The following is a 20614-nucleotide window of genomic DNA, read 5'->3' on the forward strand; positions in this document are numbered from 1 at the left end:
TTTGTGATGGCATGCAGGTAGGGTGGGGGGGATTTAGTAGTAGAGTCCAGTCCTCCTGCTACTCCTGCGAGGCCCTCAGGATGAATGATTCCCAAAACTTGCTCCTCCCATGTTGTTAGTTGTGGGGGAGAAGGTAGTGGTCCACAGCGAGTCCTCTGTACAGCAATCTGGTGTCTTGATACCACGGAACGTACCTTCCCCCGTAGGCCATTCCACCTCTTCCTGATGTCATCCCTGGTTCTTGGATGCTGTCCCACAGCGTTGACCCTGTTTTGGATTCTCCACCATAGCGCCATCTTCCTTGCAATGGAAGTCTGCTGCACCTGTGACCTGAGTAGCTGTGGCTCTACCCTGATGATTTCCTCCACTATGACCCTTAGCTCCTCAGAAAACCTGGGGTGTCTTTGAGGTGCCATGATGGGGAATGGTGATGTGTGAGGTGATGTGTGGGGTGCTGTGTTGTGATGTATTATGTGATGTGCATGGATGGTGTATGTGTGATGGTGTTCTGTGCCTCTGGGTGATGGTGTGGTCATTGCTTTTATCTCTCTGCTTGTTCTAATTTGTTTATTGAAAGGGTTGTGGGTAATGTGGGTATGTGTTTTATAGTGCTGAAGGTGTGGTGTGTGTATGTGTGTCAGGTGTGTATATTTTTAATCATCCAATGTGGTTGTGTTTTTTAAGTGTGTGTGTATTTTGACTGCGGCGGTGTGTACTGCCAATGGATTACCGCGGTTGTAAAACCACCGCAGTGATTTGTGGGTCGTGATACTGTGGGCGTATTCCTGTTAGCGCGACGGTGTGGGTTTTGCTATAGCCAGTTTATCACTGACCTTTGGTCTGGTGGAATTGTGTTGGTGTCTGTATTGTGGCGGATTTCTCCGTGTGGGTCATAATACCCATAGCAGAATACCGCAGCGGTCACGGTATGTTGGCGGCCGTCGGCGCGGCGGTAGGCGGAATTTACTGTCAGGGTTGTAATGAGGGCCATGATTCCTTTGTACTATGCAACAGCACCATACCCCTGCAAATGTCACAACTTGGACCGATGAGGGCCTAGCTTATTGGTAAGTAGAAAATGACATGAGGATCATTTGCTTTGATGCTAGTTTAGGAAGGTACACTGGCTTCATGTAATATTGACTATTTATATATTGCTTCCATGTAGGAGACTTAGCGCATCCTAACAGACCCTGGTTGTTAGCACCACTCAGGCATCCAACAACATATAGGGAAGTCTGCTTCAACGAGGACCATGGATTAACAGGGAAGGCAATGGGGTGGGATTTCAGGCTCCTGAAGGCCAGATTCAGATGCCTGGGCAAGACCAGTGAAGCCTTCCTCTAGTCACCTGATAATGTGTGCCAAATCATCACAGCCTGCTGCATGCTGCATGATGCACACCAGCGCCCTGCAATGGAATATCCCAATCATCTAGAGAGACCATGAAGAACCACTGGGTGAAGATATTGAAATGCCCAATGAAGATGACAGTGGTGAAGAGAAAGGACTTGTCTTACTTCAAGATGTCATTGACCACCTCTTCACCGTAGTGTAAATGTACCATTATATATTGTATCACCCACTGTCATAACAACTTATCCCTTACTGAAAATATCAGTGTATGATGCTAATTTAGTTGGAATGGTTAGTTCAAGAAAGTAGAACACAAAGATGTTTATTGTTCAAATTTTCTTTGAATTGCTTGCTGTGATACTTGACATAAATGTTTTTTTTCTTGTGCTAAGCATATGTGTCCTCCTGTCCTATCAATGAAGTTAAATGTCTTCTGAGTGATCATTAATCACATAGGATCCTTCACCATGCCATCTTCATTTAGACATTTCAAAGTTGTGGCATTTGCAGTGATATGCTGCTGTTAGAAAGTACAAAAGGAACAGAGGTTGATCCTGGGCTAGACACATACTTTGGATGTACAGATCTTGTATAAGGACACATTGCACAGGGATTGTATGGAAGTTCGTCAGATTGTGTCAGACCTGTTTTCTGTTGGATGTTGGCACCAAGGCAATAATTGCTGCTTAACCTCTCGAGTGCCTTGGACGAGGTCACCTCGTCCTACACCCGGGAACTGAGGGGAGCACTAGCGCTCTTCCCCTGTGCTCCCCACCCACCCCCCCAAGGCAGGGATGGAAGGGGAAGCAAAGCATTTCTCTTTCGATCACGTGGAGGAGGCCGGAGAGGCTTCAAAGGGAAGGAAATGTATTTCCTTCCCTTTGAAGTCTCTCTGAGCATTTCAAAAGCCGAAATTGCTTGCCGGGGGGGCAGAAACCTCTAGGCGCCAGGGCAAATTTTTTTTGTGTGTTTTTTTTTAGAGATGGGGAGCGACTCATTAGGCAAGGGTCGCTCCCCTGGGGGGCAAATTGTATTTAGACCATTTCTGCCCCCCTTGGGGGCAGATCAGCCGATTTTAGGTCAATCTGCCCCCAAGGGGGCAGAAACCACTAGGCACCGGGGATTTTATTTTGGCACCAATGTCACGCAGGGGGAGCGACCCCGTAGGCAAGGGTCGCTCCAGAGGGGGAATTTATTTTCGGCCATTTTGGCCCCCCCTGGGGGCAGATCGGCCTATTGTTAGGCCGATCTGCCCGCCTAGGCGCCAGGGCAAATTTTATTTTTGTGTTTTTTTTTTGTTTGTTTGTTTTTTTAGAGATGGGGAGCAACCCATTAGGCAAGGGTTGCTCCCCTGGGGGGCAAATTGTATTTAGACCATTTCTGCCCCCCTTGGGGGCAGATTGGCCGGTTTTAAGTCAGTCTGTCCCCAAGGGGGCAGAAACCACTAGGCACCGGGGATTTTTTTTTGGTGTCAATGTCACGCAGGGGGAGCGACCCTCTAGGCAAGGGTCGCCTGGCGGGGGGGTTGAGGGGAATTTATTTTATGCCATTTTGGACCCCCCTGGGGGCAGATCGGCCTATTGTTAGGCCGATCCGCCCCCGGGGGGGGCAGAAACCTCTACGCGCCAGGGCACATTTTATTTTTGTGTTTCTTTTTTTGTTTGTTTGTTTTTTTAGAGATGGGGAGCGACCCATTAGGCAAGGGCTGCTCCCCTGGGGGGCAAATTGCATTTAGACGATTTCTGCCCCGCTTGGGGGCAGAAACCACTAGGCACCGGGGAGCGACCCCGTAGGCAAGGGTCGCTCGGGGGGTGGGGGGGCACATTTATTTTAGACGATTTCTGCCCCCCCTGGGGCCGGCTGAGCTAGAGGCCAAAAGCTACAGGTAAGCACTTTGCAAAAAACACCTCTGTTTTCTGTCAAAAATGTGATGTGTCCACGTAGTGTTTAGGGGCATTTCCTGATGCGGGCGCTAGGCCTACACACACAAGTGAGGAATATTTTTTATCGGGAGACATGGGGGAACGCTGGGTGGAAGGAAATCTGTGGCTGCTCTCAGATTCCAGAACTTTCTGTCACCGAAATGTGAGGAAAACGTGTTTATTTAGCCAAATTTTGAGGTTTGCAAAGGATTCTGGGTAACAGAACCTGGTCAGAGCCCCACAAGTCACCCTATCTTGGATTCTCCTAGGTCTCTAGTTTTAAAAAATGCACAGGTTTGGTAGGTTTCCCGAGGTGCCGGCTGAGCTAGAGGCCAAAATCTACAGGTAGGCACTTTGCAAAAAACACCTCTGTTTTCTTTAAAAAAATGTGATGTGTCCACGTTGTGTTTTGGGGCATTTCCTGCTGCGGGCGCTAGGCCTACCCACACAAGTGAGGTATCATTTTTATCAAGAGACTTGGGGGAACATAGAATAGCAAAACAAGTGTTATTGCCCCTTTTCTTTCCCTACATTTTTTCCTTCCAAATATAAGAGAGTGTGTAAAACAGACGTCTATTTGAGAAATGCCCTGTAATTCACTTGCTGGTATGGTCACCCCGGAATTCAGAGATGTGCAAATAACCACTGCTCCTCAACACCTTATCTTGTGCCCATTTTGGAAATACAAAGGTTTTCTTGATAGCTGTTTTTCACTCTTTATATTTCAGCAAATGAATTGCTGCATACCCGGTATAGAATGAAAACGCACTGCAGGGTGCAGATCATTTATTGGCTCTGGGTACCTAGGGTTCTTGATGAACCTACAAGCCCTATATATCCCCGCAACCAGAGGAGTCCAGCAGACGTAACGGTGTATTGCTTTTGAAAATCTGACATTTTAGGAAAAAGTTACAGAGTAAAACGTAGAGAAAAATTGCTGTTTTTTTTACCTCAATTTCAATATTTTTCTTTTTCAGTTGTTATTTTCTGTAGGAAACCCTTGTAGGATCTACACAAATGGCCCCTTGCTGAATTCAGAATTTTGTGTACTTATCGGAAATGTTTAGGCTTCTGGGATCCAGCATTGGTTTCACACCCATTTCTGTCACTGACTGGAAGGAGGATGAAAGCACAAAAAATTGTAAAAATGGGGTATGTCCCAGTAAAATGCCAAATTTGTGTTGAAAAATTGGGTTTTCTGATTCAAGTCTGCCTGTTCCTGAAAGCTGGGAAGCTGGTGATTTTAGTACTGCAAACCCTTTGTTGATGCCATTTTCAGGGAAAAAAACACACGCCTTCTTCTGCAGCCACTTTTTCCCATTTTTAAAAAATAAAAGAAATGTTCACTGCCTCCTTCAGGGGAACCCACAAAGTTTGGGTACCTCTAGAATCCCTAGGATGTTGGAAAAAAAGGACACACATTTGGCTTGGCTAGCTTATGTGGACAAAAAGTTATGAGGGCCTAAGCGTGAACTGCCCCAAATAGCCAAAAAAAGGCCTGGCACAGGAGGGGGAAAAGGCCTGGCAGAGAAGGGGTTAACTTGCTCTGACCACATGTGTATGTCAAGCTAAAGCATGCTGATTTCCTTTCACATTGGCTAACACTTCACTTTGTGTTCAGTGTACAAAGCTGTTGATGTGTCACAGTTAAAAGTACTTTTTGTAGCACACCCCTAAAAGGTGATTGTGACATTTTACCAGATACTGCCACCATGTACTAAACTAATCCTGTGGCCTCATATTTTGTTGCTGCCATGATGTGGACTATGTGTGTCATTGATGTTGCATTGCTATTATGAGGGCATGATGTCTGGGTCCAGCTGTTGTCATGAATCAATGGTAGTTTGCCTATTTCATTTGATGTAGTGTGATCTTCTCTTTCTTCCATGGTACCAATGTCGTGGATAGTCAACCTCTACATAGCAATGAATATTTGGTTTATGCCAGGTTTCTCAACACAGCTATGCTCTTCTCAAAGACTTGTTACCTACACATGTATTACATGAATACTTTGCGATTTTACTTTGCTTTGTTTGAATGAAATGGGAAACAATGAACTACTTGTCATACGGATATGTCTTTAGACGTTATTGGTCAACATATTTTGCGAAATGATTGGTGAAGTAAGACATGAGAAAGAAAATCACATAATAAATACAACAACATTCTTTGACAATGTGTAATTTAATTTTATTTTTGTGACACAATTAATATTCACATCCAACTGTCCTTAAAAAAGGTGAATGTGTCCCTGAAATAGTTCACAGAGTAAATGGTAGATACACACTACTGTAATTTAGGTTCTGTGTCTCTTTGAGGTGGTGGTGGAGTTCTTGCCATTCTCTCCTGGTGGTCCAGATAAATGCCCCCTCCTGGGGGACGTGGTACAGGGTTTGGGGGGGGTGGAGCACTCATCTGTAGTAGCAGGATCTTCCTGTCTGTGGCTGAGGTTGGTATATTTGGGCCTGATATTGAGGGACCATAGACAGGGGTTGATGATACAGGAAAAGTCCTGCACATATGGTGGTACATGTCAATCATCACCCCAGTCAAGGAGCCCAAGTTGGAGTTCAGATGCTTCATCTTTGTGCTCCCTCTGCACATGCTTAATGTCATGGTTAATGTCCTGGAGCTTTGCCACTACCTGGCAAACACATCTTGGGACTGTTGAAATGTTCTCAAGACTTGGTCAATGGTGGATGAGTGGCACTAGTGGTCTCACTATGGTGGCTCACACATTCCCTCCCACAACCCCTTCCCCCACTATCATGTGCCCTTAAAGCAATGTGCCCCATTCCACTGGGTCCTGGCAGAACTGGAGGTGGTGATTGGTCAACAGTAGCCATGACCGGGGGGGACAAGATGGGAGTTGTGTTCCACTGGACACAGGATGTGGAGAAATTCATAGGCTGAACTGTTGCAGCTCCAGTGGAGGTATAGTTGGCAGAGTGTGACTCACTGGGTCTGTCTGCCAAGACAGACCAGATGCGCCAGGCATGTCATTATTCAGACTTCAAGGAGTGGAGTTTTTACTGAAGGCTTGATCCTGGTGGGGAGTGGAGGTGTATAAGGTTTCAGACAGTGGTGCACTAGCCTTGGGTGTTGGCATAATATGGATCACAAACAAAATTACATCTGTAATGATTCTCAAATGTCTCTTCTGGAAAAAATGAAGCAAACTAAACGATGTTTTTTTTTTATAATAATGGAATGGTTAGGCCTTTGTGTGATTTGTGACTTATTACTAATACAGGTTAATTTACACAGATGCAAACTTAAGAAACAATGATGGAGAGTTGTCTGAATTGTAAGATATAAAATAGACAGCGTACATTCCATGTCCCTGCCATGCAATTCAACCCAGTATAGAAAAGATATGGGAGCAGTGCCATTTCAAGGCCTAGCAGCCTCAGTTAAAAACTATGGTACAAGTTATTGTATTTAATGGCATTGGTCATCATATGAACACTGCAAAGTAATTTGTGTATCTAAACCACTTATAATCAGCATGCCACAGAACATGATTGGAAAGCTTTGATTCCACAAACTATAATCTATGCAAGCAAGTAAATCAATTCAACGTAGTAACAAGAAGGTGCAACATACTGGATCAACATAGCTGATTAAATTTCAATACATACCATGAAACGGGTAATGTCAACTACATCAATCTTTGACCTCTGTGCATATGTGGAAGAAAGGAAAGGGAGAATGGGCTACATCACATTGCACTATTGTTTTGTAGAGGCAAAAGCAAGGCATAATAGTAGTTGTAGTCATCTGTAAACATGATTGCCAACACTTGTGAAACAGTGGGTTACATATTTACAGTGAAAATTAAATACACATTTTCAATATGCACACATTTATGTGTATAAAGTGAACAAGTTAAGATACCACTAACAAGCACTGTACCTTCATGTGCACATGGATGGAGTTTGGAACCTGTTTTTGGAAGTAAAACAACCTACACTGAGAAAGAGAAAATGACATGGCAAATGCAAGGGGTGATCCATGGATGAGAACACACAATCTGACTATAAATATTGGTCAGTGTTAAATAGATTGTAGCAACTGTAATTCTGCTGATTTGGATTACACAAGATATTTTGGTAACTGAAGTTTGATTATATATGTCATGCTAAGTGTCTAGAAACATTCTGAACAGCTAAGTTAAAGGCAAGAACTTATATATGTATACAAATATATATAGGTGTAACTTACCAATCTCCACACCGCCAGGTATTCCTGTCAAGCCTTCAGGATGTATGATCTGCAATTCCTTTTCCTCCCCAGGAAAGAGTTGTAAAGGGGGGCTGGAAACCCACCGCCAGCACTCTGGGCCTCCAAGTGATGCTTGGAGGCCTAGGAATGCACTATCCCCTGCTGGTTGTTCCACCGCTTCCTAATTTCCTCCTGTTTGTGCAACTTGTTAGCTACAGCATTCACTCTGTTGACTCTTCTGTCCCACATTTTCCTTTTATGAGAAATGGTAGTATTTTGTACTTGGCCTCCAAACAATTGTGGCTCTACTGTAATAATTTCATCCTCCATGACTGTCAATTCTCCTTCTGAAAAATGTGGGTTCCTCCTTCCTGCCATAGGTGTAAGCACAAAATAAATGTACTAGTGTCGCTATGGTGATTTGAAAAAAAAATGAAAAAAATTGAACAACAGAGGGAGAACAGGGAAACAAAAATTAACCTGGCTCCTCAGTGTCAAGGTCGAACTCAGAAAGATGGTCAGTAGTGGAATGGCAAAAAATCATGTCCTGAAACAGAGTATGTCTAATAGTGTGTTTTACAGGTTTTCATAACTGTCCAATAAACATCAGGTGTGGGCTGCTAGTATCCATCCAATGGTCCCAGCCATGATACAATACTGAGGGGGTTATTCCAACTTTGGAGGAGGTGGTAATCCGTCCCAAAAGTGACGGTAAAGTGACGGTTATACCACCAGCGTATTACAAGTTCCATAGGATATAATGGACTCGTAATACGGCTGGTGGTAAATCCGTCACTTTACCGTCACTTTTGGGACAGATTACCACCTCCTCCAAAGTTGGAATAACCCCCTGAGTGTGTTCCGCACCAGATTCCCGCTGTCATGGGACCTCAGCTAACACAGCACCAGTATGACTGTGTTGCCTAAACATGGTTGGCAGAATCATATGGTCATGACAGCGAAAAAGTGCACATCAGCAGCATTGCAGTCCGCCACGTTGGCTGCGAAACGCGGCTGGCACTCAGATGGCACTTCATCAACGTTGCAGCGAATGCACAGCTATAGATCTAATGGGCATATTTATACTCTGTTTATGACGAATTTGCATTATTTTTTGACACATATTCGACACAAAATAACTCCACATTGATATTTTGACACTAGACACGTCTAGCATCAAAATATTGGAGTTTGCCCCTTTTTCTGGATGCGTGAACCTACATTGCGTCAATGAGATGCAAGGTAGACGTTCCCATAAAAAAAATGGCGCTATCCCCATAGTGCCATATTTATCCCCGTGCAAAAATGATGTACGGGGGATGTGGCCCCAAGTAATGGCCCTAAGCCTGCTTAGCACCTATATTTAATGCCTGGGTCAGTCCAGGTGTTAGGGGAACTGTGGACCCATTTCCGTGGTCAAACACCATGGAATGGGCCCACAGGTGCCCACCCCAAACCCCAGGAACCTTCCCCCCACACCAGAGGGACATCGGAGGATGGGAGACCCCATCCCAGGTAAGTAGGTTAAGTATGGGTAAGTATTAGGGGATTTGTTTTTTCGAATGTCATTAGGGGCTCTAACAAGGGGCCCCTGCATGGCACTGGGGGCAATAGCCATGCCCAGGGGACACTGGGGTAGGGAGCATTTTAAGATAGGAGTCATGTTTTAGGATGGTTGTGCGCCTGGAAAATGACTCAAGGCTGGTTAGTGGAATTTTGTTGTTGTTATCCAGACTGTCAATATTTTTCACACAACCTCCTCACCCCATGATTGCCACCCCCACCGAGCTAGCATAATTTTTGATGATGCTAGCCCAATCTTAGCGCCAGCTGGCACCTTTCCTTGAATATGGCACCAGGCTGGCGCTATGGAATGGTGCAAGCTGGCGCTAATATTTATGCTGCAAAACTGCATCAGTGCAGTTTTATGGTAAAAAGTTTCCCTTTGCATGACAATGATTTAGTGAGAATGCTGCGTATGTAGGTCCTTCCTTATTATACAGTTCAGTTATCCTGTATATAGGAGGTAGCAAGCAAAAACAATTTGTTTTTCAAATGTTCAAAAACGCAGCATAATAAGAAATATTGTCAATTAACAGTGTTGTTTTCCATAATTTATACCGTTTATTAAATCTATAAGGTTGCTTCCAATTACTGTTTCGATGTTATCCCTAGTCATAAGACAGTCCAGTAACTTCTAGAAGTTCTCTGTTCAGTTAAGAAATAAATTAAAAATATATCTTCCTCCAAATTAGTGCATTCTAATGTCATGTTACTTGCAAAATGGCCTTTCTGTACATAGGTAAAGATTTCCAGTAATGCAATTTTGGTCAAAATGTTCCTATGATGTTTGTAATATAAATCAGGAATTCTGACTGACCATTTATATAATTTTCAACATGCAGCTCAAGATTTCTGCCAGTGGAGGCAGGCTGGTACAATAAAAAATACTGTGAAAACTGGGATAAAGTGGCCTGTTTTAAAAGTTCTGGATCAGTTCTTCAACTTGCACTGTCACAAAATCAGGGCTGTATGAGAATTTAGTGGACTGTTACAAATGACAATGATGGCTCTAAGATGCAGGGAGTGTGAAAATTATACTACTGTCATGATTAAACTTTGCAACACAGTTAAAAGATGGTGGTTATGAAATTAAGTGCTGAGTATAAAAAACAATAGGCCAATAATAAAGCTAAATGAACAATGGTCTTTTAATTGGTCCATTATATAGTGTGAACCAGATTCAATGAGCAGTAGGGTTTTTCACATAATAAAACATGCTAACACACTATACATTTATAAACAAAATCATTTCATGAGCAATGAAGATAATGAAACCAGATAATACATGTAGCTTATTTATATCAGTTCTTTTGAGAAGTAGTCCCTTAAGCAGTCTTAAAATATATTTGAAAATCAGCAACAGAGCTCTGAAATCCTTGTTCATTAAGAAGTGAGAGGTGCGAATACCTTTAAAAAGGACATCCTAAAAGAGGCTTAAAAGCTTAAAAAGTATCTAGAACAATAACAGCTATTCATAAAACTATAAATTAAGAAAGAAATTGAAAAAACTCTCACACCTAGATTAAAGCAACTCGTGATTGGTAAAAAAATTTTAAAACAACATGGCCCTTCTTTACCTCCCTTTGCCTACACCTCTGTCTATCAATCAAATCAAATAATTTCTTAAGTGCACTACTCACCCGGTAGGCGCTGGGGGGGTTGCCGGTTACTGCTCAAAAAGCCATGTTTTAAGGTGCTTTCTGAAGGTTAAGAGGTCCTGGGTCTTGCGTAGGTTGGTGTGGAGGAAGTTCCAGGTCTTGGTGGCGAGGTGGGAGAAGGATCTGCCGCCAGAGGTGATGCGTTGGATGCGGAGGACTGTAGTGAGGGTGAGGTCGGCTGAGCGTAGCTGTCGAGTTGCTATGTGGAAGTTTACTCGTTCGTTGAGGTAGGCCGGTCCAGTGTTGTGGAGGCATTTGTGAGCATGGACGAGGACTTTGAAAATGATACTTTTGTTGATGTGCAGCCAGTGTAGGGATCTGAGGTGGGTGGATATGTGTTTGTGGCGAGGAAGGTTGAGGATGAGACGTGCGGCTGCGTTATGGATTCGCTGGAGTTTTCTTTGAAGATTGGCTGTGGTCCCTGCGTAGAGGGTGTTGCCGTAGTCCAGTCTGCTGCTAATGAGGGTGTGAATGACTGTTCTTCTTGTTTCTAAAGGAATCCATTTGAATAAACTACGGATCTACAGTTATATTTTAGAGAAAAGTAATTTCTGTATATCTTGAATCCATAATTTTACCAATACTAAATAGACATTAGATATGCATATTTTAATCTAAAGGTACATAGAAAAAACAGTAAGTGAGGATTCCAAGTTCAACATTAGGTTGATGACATTTCTTACATTGGGCATTTTTAGATCTAGTTTAACTATTTGTTTATGTGCAATTGTAGACACACAATGTAGTCAATGTATTGTGTAGTGTGGATTGACCATTTATATGCTGTTAAGGCTTATTGCCCACTTCTCAGGAGTTCTCAAAGGTGAAAAGTGGTTAACTCTCCCAGGGCGATTGACAGTGGTAACTTATACTCGTACTAAGTTACACATGTGAGTATAGACTTAGACTTTTAAGTAACTTTACTACTTTTGGCTATTTACCATTTACTAAGTATAAAGTAACTCAAAAGTGTAGATTAAATGTCTACACCCCCCACCCTTGAAAACAGGGAATGAATCCCAATAAGTTACTACTATCAAAAAGCAGCAGTAGTAAATGTAGTACAACACATTTCCAACCAATCACACTGCAGCACCCTCCCATAGAAAATAATGGAGGGAGGGACTTAAAATAGCACATATTAGTAAACAGTTTTAAACTAAATCATCTATTTCATATCAGTTTATGATAAAATATTCCAATAACCTAATTATTAATCAAAAAATAAATGTAACAAATTAATTTGTAAAATGATTACCTTCTTTTAGACTAATTCTATACATAACGTTTGTTAGTTTTTAAAAAAAATAAATCTTAAGGAATAATGCTAATGTAAGTTTAATATATTTAAATCCATTAAATATTTAATTTAAAATTAAGTAAGTAGTGACAAAGCATGTTTTACTTGTTTCTTTATGTAAAATAAATATATATTATATTAATTTACAATAATATTTGACTTGAAAATGGTTTACTATTTTTTTCAAGTTAAATTATATGGTTTACTTTTCCCTATACTTTCCCAATACTTTATGAAAGGGATTTCTCAGATGGTGGAGATCTCCCTATAGTAATGTACAGGGAAAGCTCAAATGTCTGTTAAACATGAAAAAAAATCTAATAATATATGTTTGTTATGGTAATAATCTACAGTAATTCTATATTTATTTTAAATCTAGAACAAAATAAAAAATGTTACAGCACTATAAACATATTTTAATTTATAATGTGTTTATTTTATATATATTAAATTATAAGAATTTTTTGACAAATACATTAAAATAAAACCTCTTTGAAAGTAAAGAGTAGGTGCACTCCTTCTGTTCAGAAAGAGAGTGTTACAAAGAAGGTGCCCATAGGTGCTCAAAGGTGCCACATTTATGCCTGACTCTAGTCTGTGGAAGGAGGTGACTCCTGGCCTCTTCCTAGCTAGTCAAGCAAATGTTTCCAGGGTTAACCCTACCCACCTTTGCTGCAATTCCTTAGTGCTCTACTGCAATCCAACCCAGAGTGATCCTGACTCACTAATGCAAGATCAAGAAACCTTTCTTCTCTTGTGCAGAGCCTGTGTGCTCACCTAGAGGTGTTGCCATGGTATTGAACAGTCTACTCCTCCTGGATCACTTCAAACCAGTTCTGTGGGCTGCTCTCCCACCACAGGACTTGTTACCTGCCTAACTGGGAGGAGAAAATAGAGGGCTTGTCCAGATGTGAGCTACATCTGAATGAAAGGGAAATACCATTTGAAGTTTATTGAATTCCTTGACAAAGCCCAGCTGGTCTTTCTGCCAATGAAACAAATACACCACTCCCCACCCAGGGCAGAATCTATGCTGTCGGAGAGGCTTTCACAACTTCACCAGCTTGGGTATTAGCCTCTTGGAAATTCAGGCAGGAGAAAGATAACTGATAAATGTCCCTGTTCTATTTTTTTACTAAACATCACACTTCACTATTGAGCTAGGCTTTTAATAAGTATTAAAAACAGTTCTTGATTTATTTTGCCAGCTGATTCCCAGCCAAGGATAGTAGAAACAATCTTTAGTATTACATCTCTATGGGACAGCCAGTTTTCCTACAGCAAAAATTGCCTTTTTAGGTGTTAGTAACTGTAAGCACATGTTAAAATTTAAAGTCTACGTGTTCGGCTTTTAAATATAATAATGCACCCTGCCTTCTGGAATGCGTGGCATACATAGGGGTCATTTAATGATAGTTAATATGGAGGGGTATTAAATGTCAAAGTGTTTATTTTGATAGACCAGGACGTTGTTTTAAAACTGCAGCAGCCAGACTCAGTTGTAGGCCTGGAATGATGTTTGTATTGTCATACTAAAGGATTGCTCTGTAGTGCTGTAGGACGTAGGTGACATATAACTTTATATGCAATGGGTGAACTTTGGACATCGAATACCATTGTTTTAATATAAAGATAATTATGCTAATAAGGGTTTTACCCAATGTTGGCATATTTTAGGAATCAGAGCGCCTGTACAAGTGTGGTTAGTTCTGTCCCAGGATATAGGGTCAGAGTATCCAGGAGCATGCATCCACTAAACCGAGGGTGACCACAGAAAAAGACGCAGTTTCTCATAATGATTAATCTGCAGAATTGTGTTAAAAGCTGTACTATCTTTAGCTTGGGTGGTGTAAATGGAGTAGGCTTGGGGTAACCAAGCATGAATCAAAAAAATGTGGCTGAATGAGGCTGCTTAGCCATAGCCTTAGAATAGAGTGATTCAATCTGATATAAGCCAGAGATCAATTCTCACCAAATAATTTGTTGGTATGAGTTCTTATAATGTATTGCTAGCATGTTCATTATTCAAGATTCTACCATCTGAGCGTATTTATATTGTTGGTGGCCAGCATATTGCAAAGTAAAACAATTAATACCAGCTTTAATTGCACCCCATACTATAATCTTACATTGTGATTGATATTTAGCTTCTAAAAAGCATTTCACACAATTCTTAATACAGGAACTAGCTGCAGTGTTTGATACTTTGGAATAACAAGATTAGGTGAATATTAGGTGATTTTGTGATAGCAATTAATTAGGGATTTTCAGTTTCTGCTACTGTTTTCTTTATTTATTGTTGTTCTTTTGCTTTTCGTTGAGCTCAGTGGTGCATTGGATGGGACAGAGGGTGAGAAGTTAGGAACTGACTGAAGTGTTAATGGTGTTACATATACTTCGAGTGATTGAAAGTGTTTCTGGACAAAAACGTTTTTTATAGTAGTTGGAGCCTACTTTTTAGTGGTAGATGCTGTCCCTAGTTATGAAGATGTCACGTATATATTAAACATAAAATATAATGAAATGAAACTGATACATATTGAAATTAACACAAAACACAAAACATCATAAAATATAGTTTTAATTGAAATGATTATTACACACATGAAATGTCAAATTAGAATCTTGGAATGACTGTGACAGATTTTTAAGAAAAACAAAAGAAACTGAGAAGAAAACGACCAATGCTGAAATGTATGTGACATGCAGTCATATTAAGCCAAAACACATTGATATAGATAGTATGGTTTAAAACTGTGTTGGTGTTCCACTATCTTCATACCATGCTTTCAGGACTTCTTATTTCCTCTTGTTTTAGCTGTAGCATCAGTAGCACATATCTGGTCTTCTGTTCTTTTTATAGCCCTAGTTTAGCCATAGGGCTAATGGTAGGATGTAGTGCTTAATGCTTGATGCTGGAGGTCTTTACGAAGGCTAGTATATGCCATCTGGACTGATTGGCAGCGATTAAATGAAAAGTACATATAATCGCAAGCAGCGGAATACATAAAATGTGCTTTGAAATTATTATGACAAGTGTTGACATACATTTTATATGAGCTGAAATGAACAGGGCATGTTGAAATTAAAAGAACATGTACTGGAAAGAATATGGAACACATTGAATGAATGTTACACTAATTGAAAATAACTTTACAGTGATGTTAATAAAAGATTAATCAATGCAAAACTGAAAATAGCTCTTTGTGCAATTAAGTGAACTCTTTCATGGTTGTGTACCACTCAAAATGGAATACGTGCACACGGAACAGCAGAAGTTTATGCCACAAAACATGCAACTTAAGGTGCGTGTGCCAGAGACAGAGGTGTTGTGTGCAAGGAGCAGGACCCCAGAGACAGGCAGCATGTAGCTCTTGCAAATAGAGCTTATTGAAAATGTTCAGGATCTACATGGTATACCTTGAAGGATTCAAGGGAATGTGGGAAGCATGGGGCATCTGGGAACACTGGGAGGGGCTTTAAACACCTGGAAATGTTTCATTAAGGGCTTGTCACAGCTTTACATACAGCATGAAGGTAACTTCGATGTTATAGTTAGGAAATAGAATTGAAAAAACAGAGAACTTCACTTATTAAACCAAATTTTACAGGGACGTTATAGCTGTCCTCACGTTATAAATCTACAAGAAAATAGGAATTCACCTGTTAGAGTTATCTCAAATAACTATAACTCGTCCCCTAAGGTAACTATCAATCACACACCATCCAGCTTCAGCTGAGTACCAGAAAAAAAGTACAAAAATAAGAAAAGGGACCAGGGTAGAGCCTGCCCCAGAGCAAAAAAGCAGTTTTAAAAAGAAAGTTTTGGTGGGAGTCACGGCGGATCTGTGGATCCACAGAAGATAAAAAATAAATTAAAAAAACAAGCACAGTCCCGGATCCACCACCTCCCTTGGGCACTCATTACAAATCAAATGCTTGCAATTATGTGTGCAGGAAAGACACATGAATACGTTGCAAGCAGGAAGCTGCTATTTAAAGCAGCTCCCTGCTTTTGGGAGCAAAGCCAGCTCCCACCGGGTGTGGGGAGCCAGCTAGGACCATGGGGGCCTTAAGGCTCCACCCGCAGTCCTGTCACACTCTTTCTTCTATCCTATAATGGGATGGAAGAGAGAGATTGTCATTGCAATGGTGTCTCCAGGCAATGACTTGAAAGAGTAAGACTAGCTAGATGCTTGGTACAAATATACTAGTTACGTTTGGATGTAAAGTGAACCAGAGTCACTTCTGGCCTGATGGACACGGTCTTGATCTGTCACTCAGGAGGCTGAAGGTTCAAGTACTAGTATTGCTTGGCAGTATGTTTGCTTAATTAGTGGTGTTTTTACTGTTAAACCTTCCTGGTGATGGAACATTCAATCCCATGCCTGGGTTGCATGTCATAGGTATGTCTGGAATCATCACAGTATGGAGTCCACTATAGCCTAAATGTTAAGGACACAGACCATTGCACTGAAAGGTGAGGGTTGTAGATTTTTGTATTTGTCCAGCAATATCTCATTCTAAGTATATCAGTCATCAAAGCCTAAAGAAATGTATCTCTCTCCATATCACTCAGTATCACTTTTTCAATCTCTTTCACTCACTCACCCACTCGCCCCCCCAGACCCTTCTGCACCCACTCACAGATCCACTCAGACACTCACACACCATCTCACAGACCCATTCAGACTCTCACAGACCCACTCACAGACCCACTGAAACCCTCATGCACCCACTCACAACCCACATAGAAACTGACACACCCAATAAGACACTGATGCACTCACTCTCACACCAAGACAGACACTCTAACAGCCACTCTCTCTGCCAGATACACCCTTTCAGATGTATTCTCACACCTAGAGAGACAGGCCATGGGGGAGGGAGCACACTGCCTCTTAACCCAACACAGTTCACCCCACTGCATCCTAGTAAATGCCGTATGCATACTTCAGGGTTGCTGAAGTTTTTTAACAAAGTTTGTGCTGTTATATCTAGACAAATGTTTCTGGGTGGAGCCCTTCATCGGTAGAGAGCAGAAGTAGTAGAGAGGAGAGAAAAGTAATCTGTGGTTGCTGGTATGCTGCCCAAATATTCACGGGTCACAGTACCACCCCAGAGGCACACAGGTGCATCTCAGGTGAGCTTGTCAGCTCCATGGCTCAAGTGAGCCTTTTAAACACAAGGGGGAGGAAAATCACTGCCTCTAAACCCAGCACAGTTCACTCCATTGCATCATGGTAAATGCAGTACGGTTACTTCAAAGTTTCTGTAGTTTTTTCGCCCAAATCGGTGCAGGCACTGCTGTTATCTTTAGACACGTGTTTATGGGTTTAGACCTTTATCAGTGGAGAGCAGAAGTAGTAGAGGACAGAAAAAAGTAATCTAAGGTTGCTGGTATGCTGCCCAAGTCTTTACAGGTCACAGTACCACTCCACAGGCACACAACCAGGTGAGCTCATCAGCTCATTGGCTCAAGGGTGCCATTTAAAGGCAAGGAGTGAGGGAGTACACTGCCTCTCAACCCAGCACAGTTTTGATGATAAGACTGTGCAGGAACGGGCACAAGTTATAGTTACCTTAGGGCATGAGCTGAATGTCTATGGTTTTGTACATCCCTTTAACCTCCTTGTAACCTTTGTTTTTTTAAGTGAATTCCTGTTTTATTAAATTCTATTACATAACTATAAATTCCCTGTAAGCTTTATATAAATATATATATATATATATATTTTTTTTTTCACTTGTTGTGAACTAGAAAAGGAAGCACATTTCCCACACTGGAATTTCTGCAATGCTGTGTTTATTCAATTTTTTTATTCCAGCATCTCTCTTCATGCGTTTTGGCATGACGCCTTGATCATGGATCCCTCTATTCCTATTTTGAGTTTGCTAATGTTTGCTTTAATCATGATAATCCTAGTAGTTATTTTTTACAGTAGGTTAAGGTATTTTAAAACCTTAACCTTACTGGCTTTGGGGTAGGTTCCTCTTATTCACTGCTTGTCATCTACTTGGGCTGTTGTCTTCCATGCACTTATCTTCCAGATATGTTTAGCCCACAGACAGTGTTGTGAAATGTATGGTATTTGCTTTGTCCTCAGAGGCCTGGCTATATCTGAAACCCAGGGCTAGCAGAATCTAACAGCAAATGATCCAAACAGGGGAGGTTACCCAGCAGCACAAACAGTCACAAAGTCAGCAGTTCCTCTTCTTGAATCACAGCCTATATTAGATCTACCTATGACTGAGAGCTACATTCAAAAGGGTAAACCCTAGAACCTCGCTGATTTCTAAAATCATAGTATCAATTTGGGAATAAAATTGAAAAGGTGCAAATGGTACAAGAAACATCAATGTTAGAATCTATCAAATTCTGGGATACACCCTCAGTTATAAATACAATGTATTCCTGCAATACATACATTGCAGGTCAGTCTTTGTGTTTCTGAAATACTATTATGTACTCTTTCCCTTCCTCAGGGAGTTTTTAAACTCTGTGTTTTTCAGTCAGTATATAATGGGATTACAGAGTGGAGTTAAAGCAACATATAACAAAGACAACACTTTGTTGTATTTTACTGAAGCCGTTGATGATGGTCTCATGTAAGTAGAACAGATAACTCCATAGAATAATATAACCACAGTGAGGTGGGAGGCACAGGTGGAAAAGGCCTTGCTTCTCCCCTCCGTAGACCGGATTTTCAGGATTGTTGAGATGATGTTGATGTAAGATGTGATAGTTAAAGCAAAAGGTGCAACTCCAACTAGAGTACCCACGACATAGCTTGCTGCTTCAATATCACCAGTGCTGCTACATGAAAGCGTCATTACCACTACGACATCACAAAAGAAGTGGTTGATTGTGTGAGACCCACAGAATGAGAGCCTAGATGTTAGTACAATGTGTAGTATTGGGTCTATAAGACTTAATAACCAACATCCGGCAGCTAGCTTCAAGCAAACTACATCATTCATGATGGTCACGTACTGCAAAGGGTTGCAAATGGCCACATATCGATCATAAGCCATGACTGGAAGAAGGAAGAATTCTGTAGACACCATGAACATGAGCAAGCATCCATTTAGAGAAATGTGTGTTACCTCCAGAAAGAAGTGAGCCAGCATGTTTGGAAAAATCATTGTTGTATAACTGATGTCCAGAAAGGCTAAGTTTGTGAGGAAAAAAAACATTGGTGTGTGCAATTGTTTGTTCGAATAGACAATCACCATGATAAGAAGGTTCCCCAAAAGTACCAGGATGTAAATCAGCAAAAAGGACAGAAAAAGTGGAACTAGAAGATGAGGAAAATCATAAAAACCCACAATGATGAACTCTGTCGCTGAAGTTTGATTTTCTCCTTTCATGTGTCTTCGAATGTTGTATTCCAGAGTTGGGATATCAAGAATATCTGCAAATAAAGAAAAAAGGAAAGTCAATACGCAAAACGCACTGTTTTGGGAGGGGAAAGTATGTGGATGTTTAGAAGTCACAGTTCATATGTTTACTATCAGAATTTTTTTTATTTAATTTGTTACACAAAATAGGTGACAAGTAAGCCATTCCTGGTTTGTTCTTATTATACTTTCTTTTTTCATTTTCATGCAGTAATGATTAGGCTGCATGATGTCTATTGCCAATTTATGTTATTACTTATGTTATAGATTTTACTATTCAAAACTTGTCTAGAAGATACAATCAATCCAAGCGCCCACCAATAAGAAATGTTCTAAATTGTTGCAAATTAAGTGATGGTTGTAACCCTATGTACTACTGTAAGAGCTGGCAGCTTTTACAATAGGTGCTTCTGACCAATGTTTAAGTCTGGCAAAGCAAAGATTTTATGTTAAGAGCAAATACACAGAGAGTGAATGTTGTAGTGAAATGGCGTGTTGTTTTTGTCCTGTTATGCTTTTGTACTGCTTTGCTGCATTGTGATCTTTTTTGTCCTACACTGTGCTTTTTGAACTGTCTTCACACTTTGTTGTGTTATGTAGCACCAGGTTGTTTTTGTGCTCCTTTATTGCCTTTGTGACAAGAAACCATTTACTAATTTCTAAGAGGGATAAACAGCACTACTGTAGCTCTTCAGTGAGTCTTTCTACAAACTGTCTTAAATTAGCATCTTCAGTGCTCAAATTATGTGATATGGTAAGGTTATTTGGAAAGTGCATGCAAACCCAGCTAGTCTCTTAGTATATTACAGATGCTTAAAATCACCCCACTCAATAGCATTCATATTATTGCTTCAGAAAAGCAAAGGCGGGGTCATATTCAAACCTTTGAACATGGGGTCAAAGAAAGATAGATGCGGTGCAGACAATAATCCACTGATCCAGCAACCCCAGCTTTCTAACTATGCAATGGCTGAACTTGTCAGCAGAAGTATTGTACTGCCAATGGACAGTACCAACACTTCTTAAAGGATATTCAAATATTACTTATTAGAATTTGAAATCCATTTGTAGCACTTGGGATGACCAAAAATATACAGATATTCCTAACCTGTAAATATTTATTTTCAGACAAAAATTAGAGCAGAAGACATCCATGTTTTTCAAGTAACACTACTTATGTTTGTAATTGA

At 40.9% G+C, this 20614-nt stretch overlaps 1 protein-coding gene across 1 annotated transcript; it reads right to left on the reverse strand.

Moving 5' to 3' along the window:
* Positions 1-18536: 18536 nt before the first annotated feature.
* On the reverse strand, positions 18537-19394 carry LOC138247166 (olfactory receptor 5V1-like). Its single transcript, XM_069201906.1, has one exon. The coding sequence runs from the start codon at positions 19392-19394 to the stop codon at positions 18537-18539; it is 858 nt and encodes a 285-aa protein (XP_069058007.1).
* Between the last annotated feature and the right edge of the window lie 1220 nt (positions 19395-20614).

This window comes from Pleurodeles waltl, chromosome 7 (assembly GCF_031143425.1).
Source record: "Pleurodeles waltl isolate 20211129_DDA chromosome 7, aPleWal1.hap1.20221129, whole genome shotgun sequence".
Taxonomy (NCBI): domain Eukaryota; kingdom Metazoa; phylum Chordata; class Amphibia; order Caudata; family Salamandridae; genus Pleurodeles; species Pleurodeles waltl.

Bases quoted from the DNA above. Each gene is read 5' to 3' on its own strand.
- LOC138247166 (XM_069201906.1), bottom strand. From the start codon at position 19,394: ATGAAAGGAGAAAATCAAACTTCAGCGACAGAGTTCATCATTGTGGGT.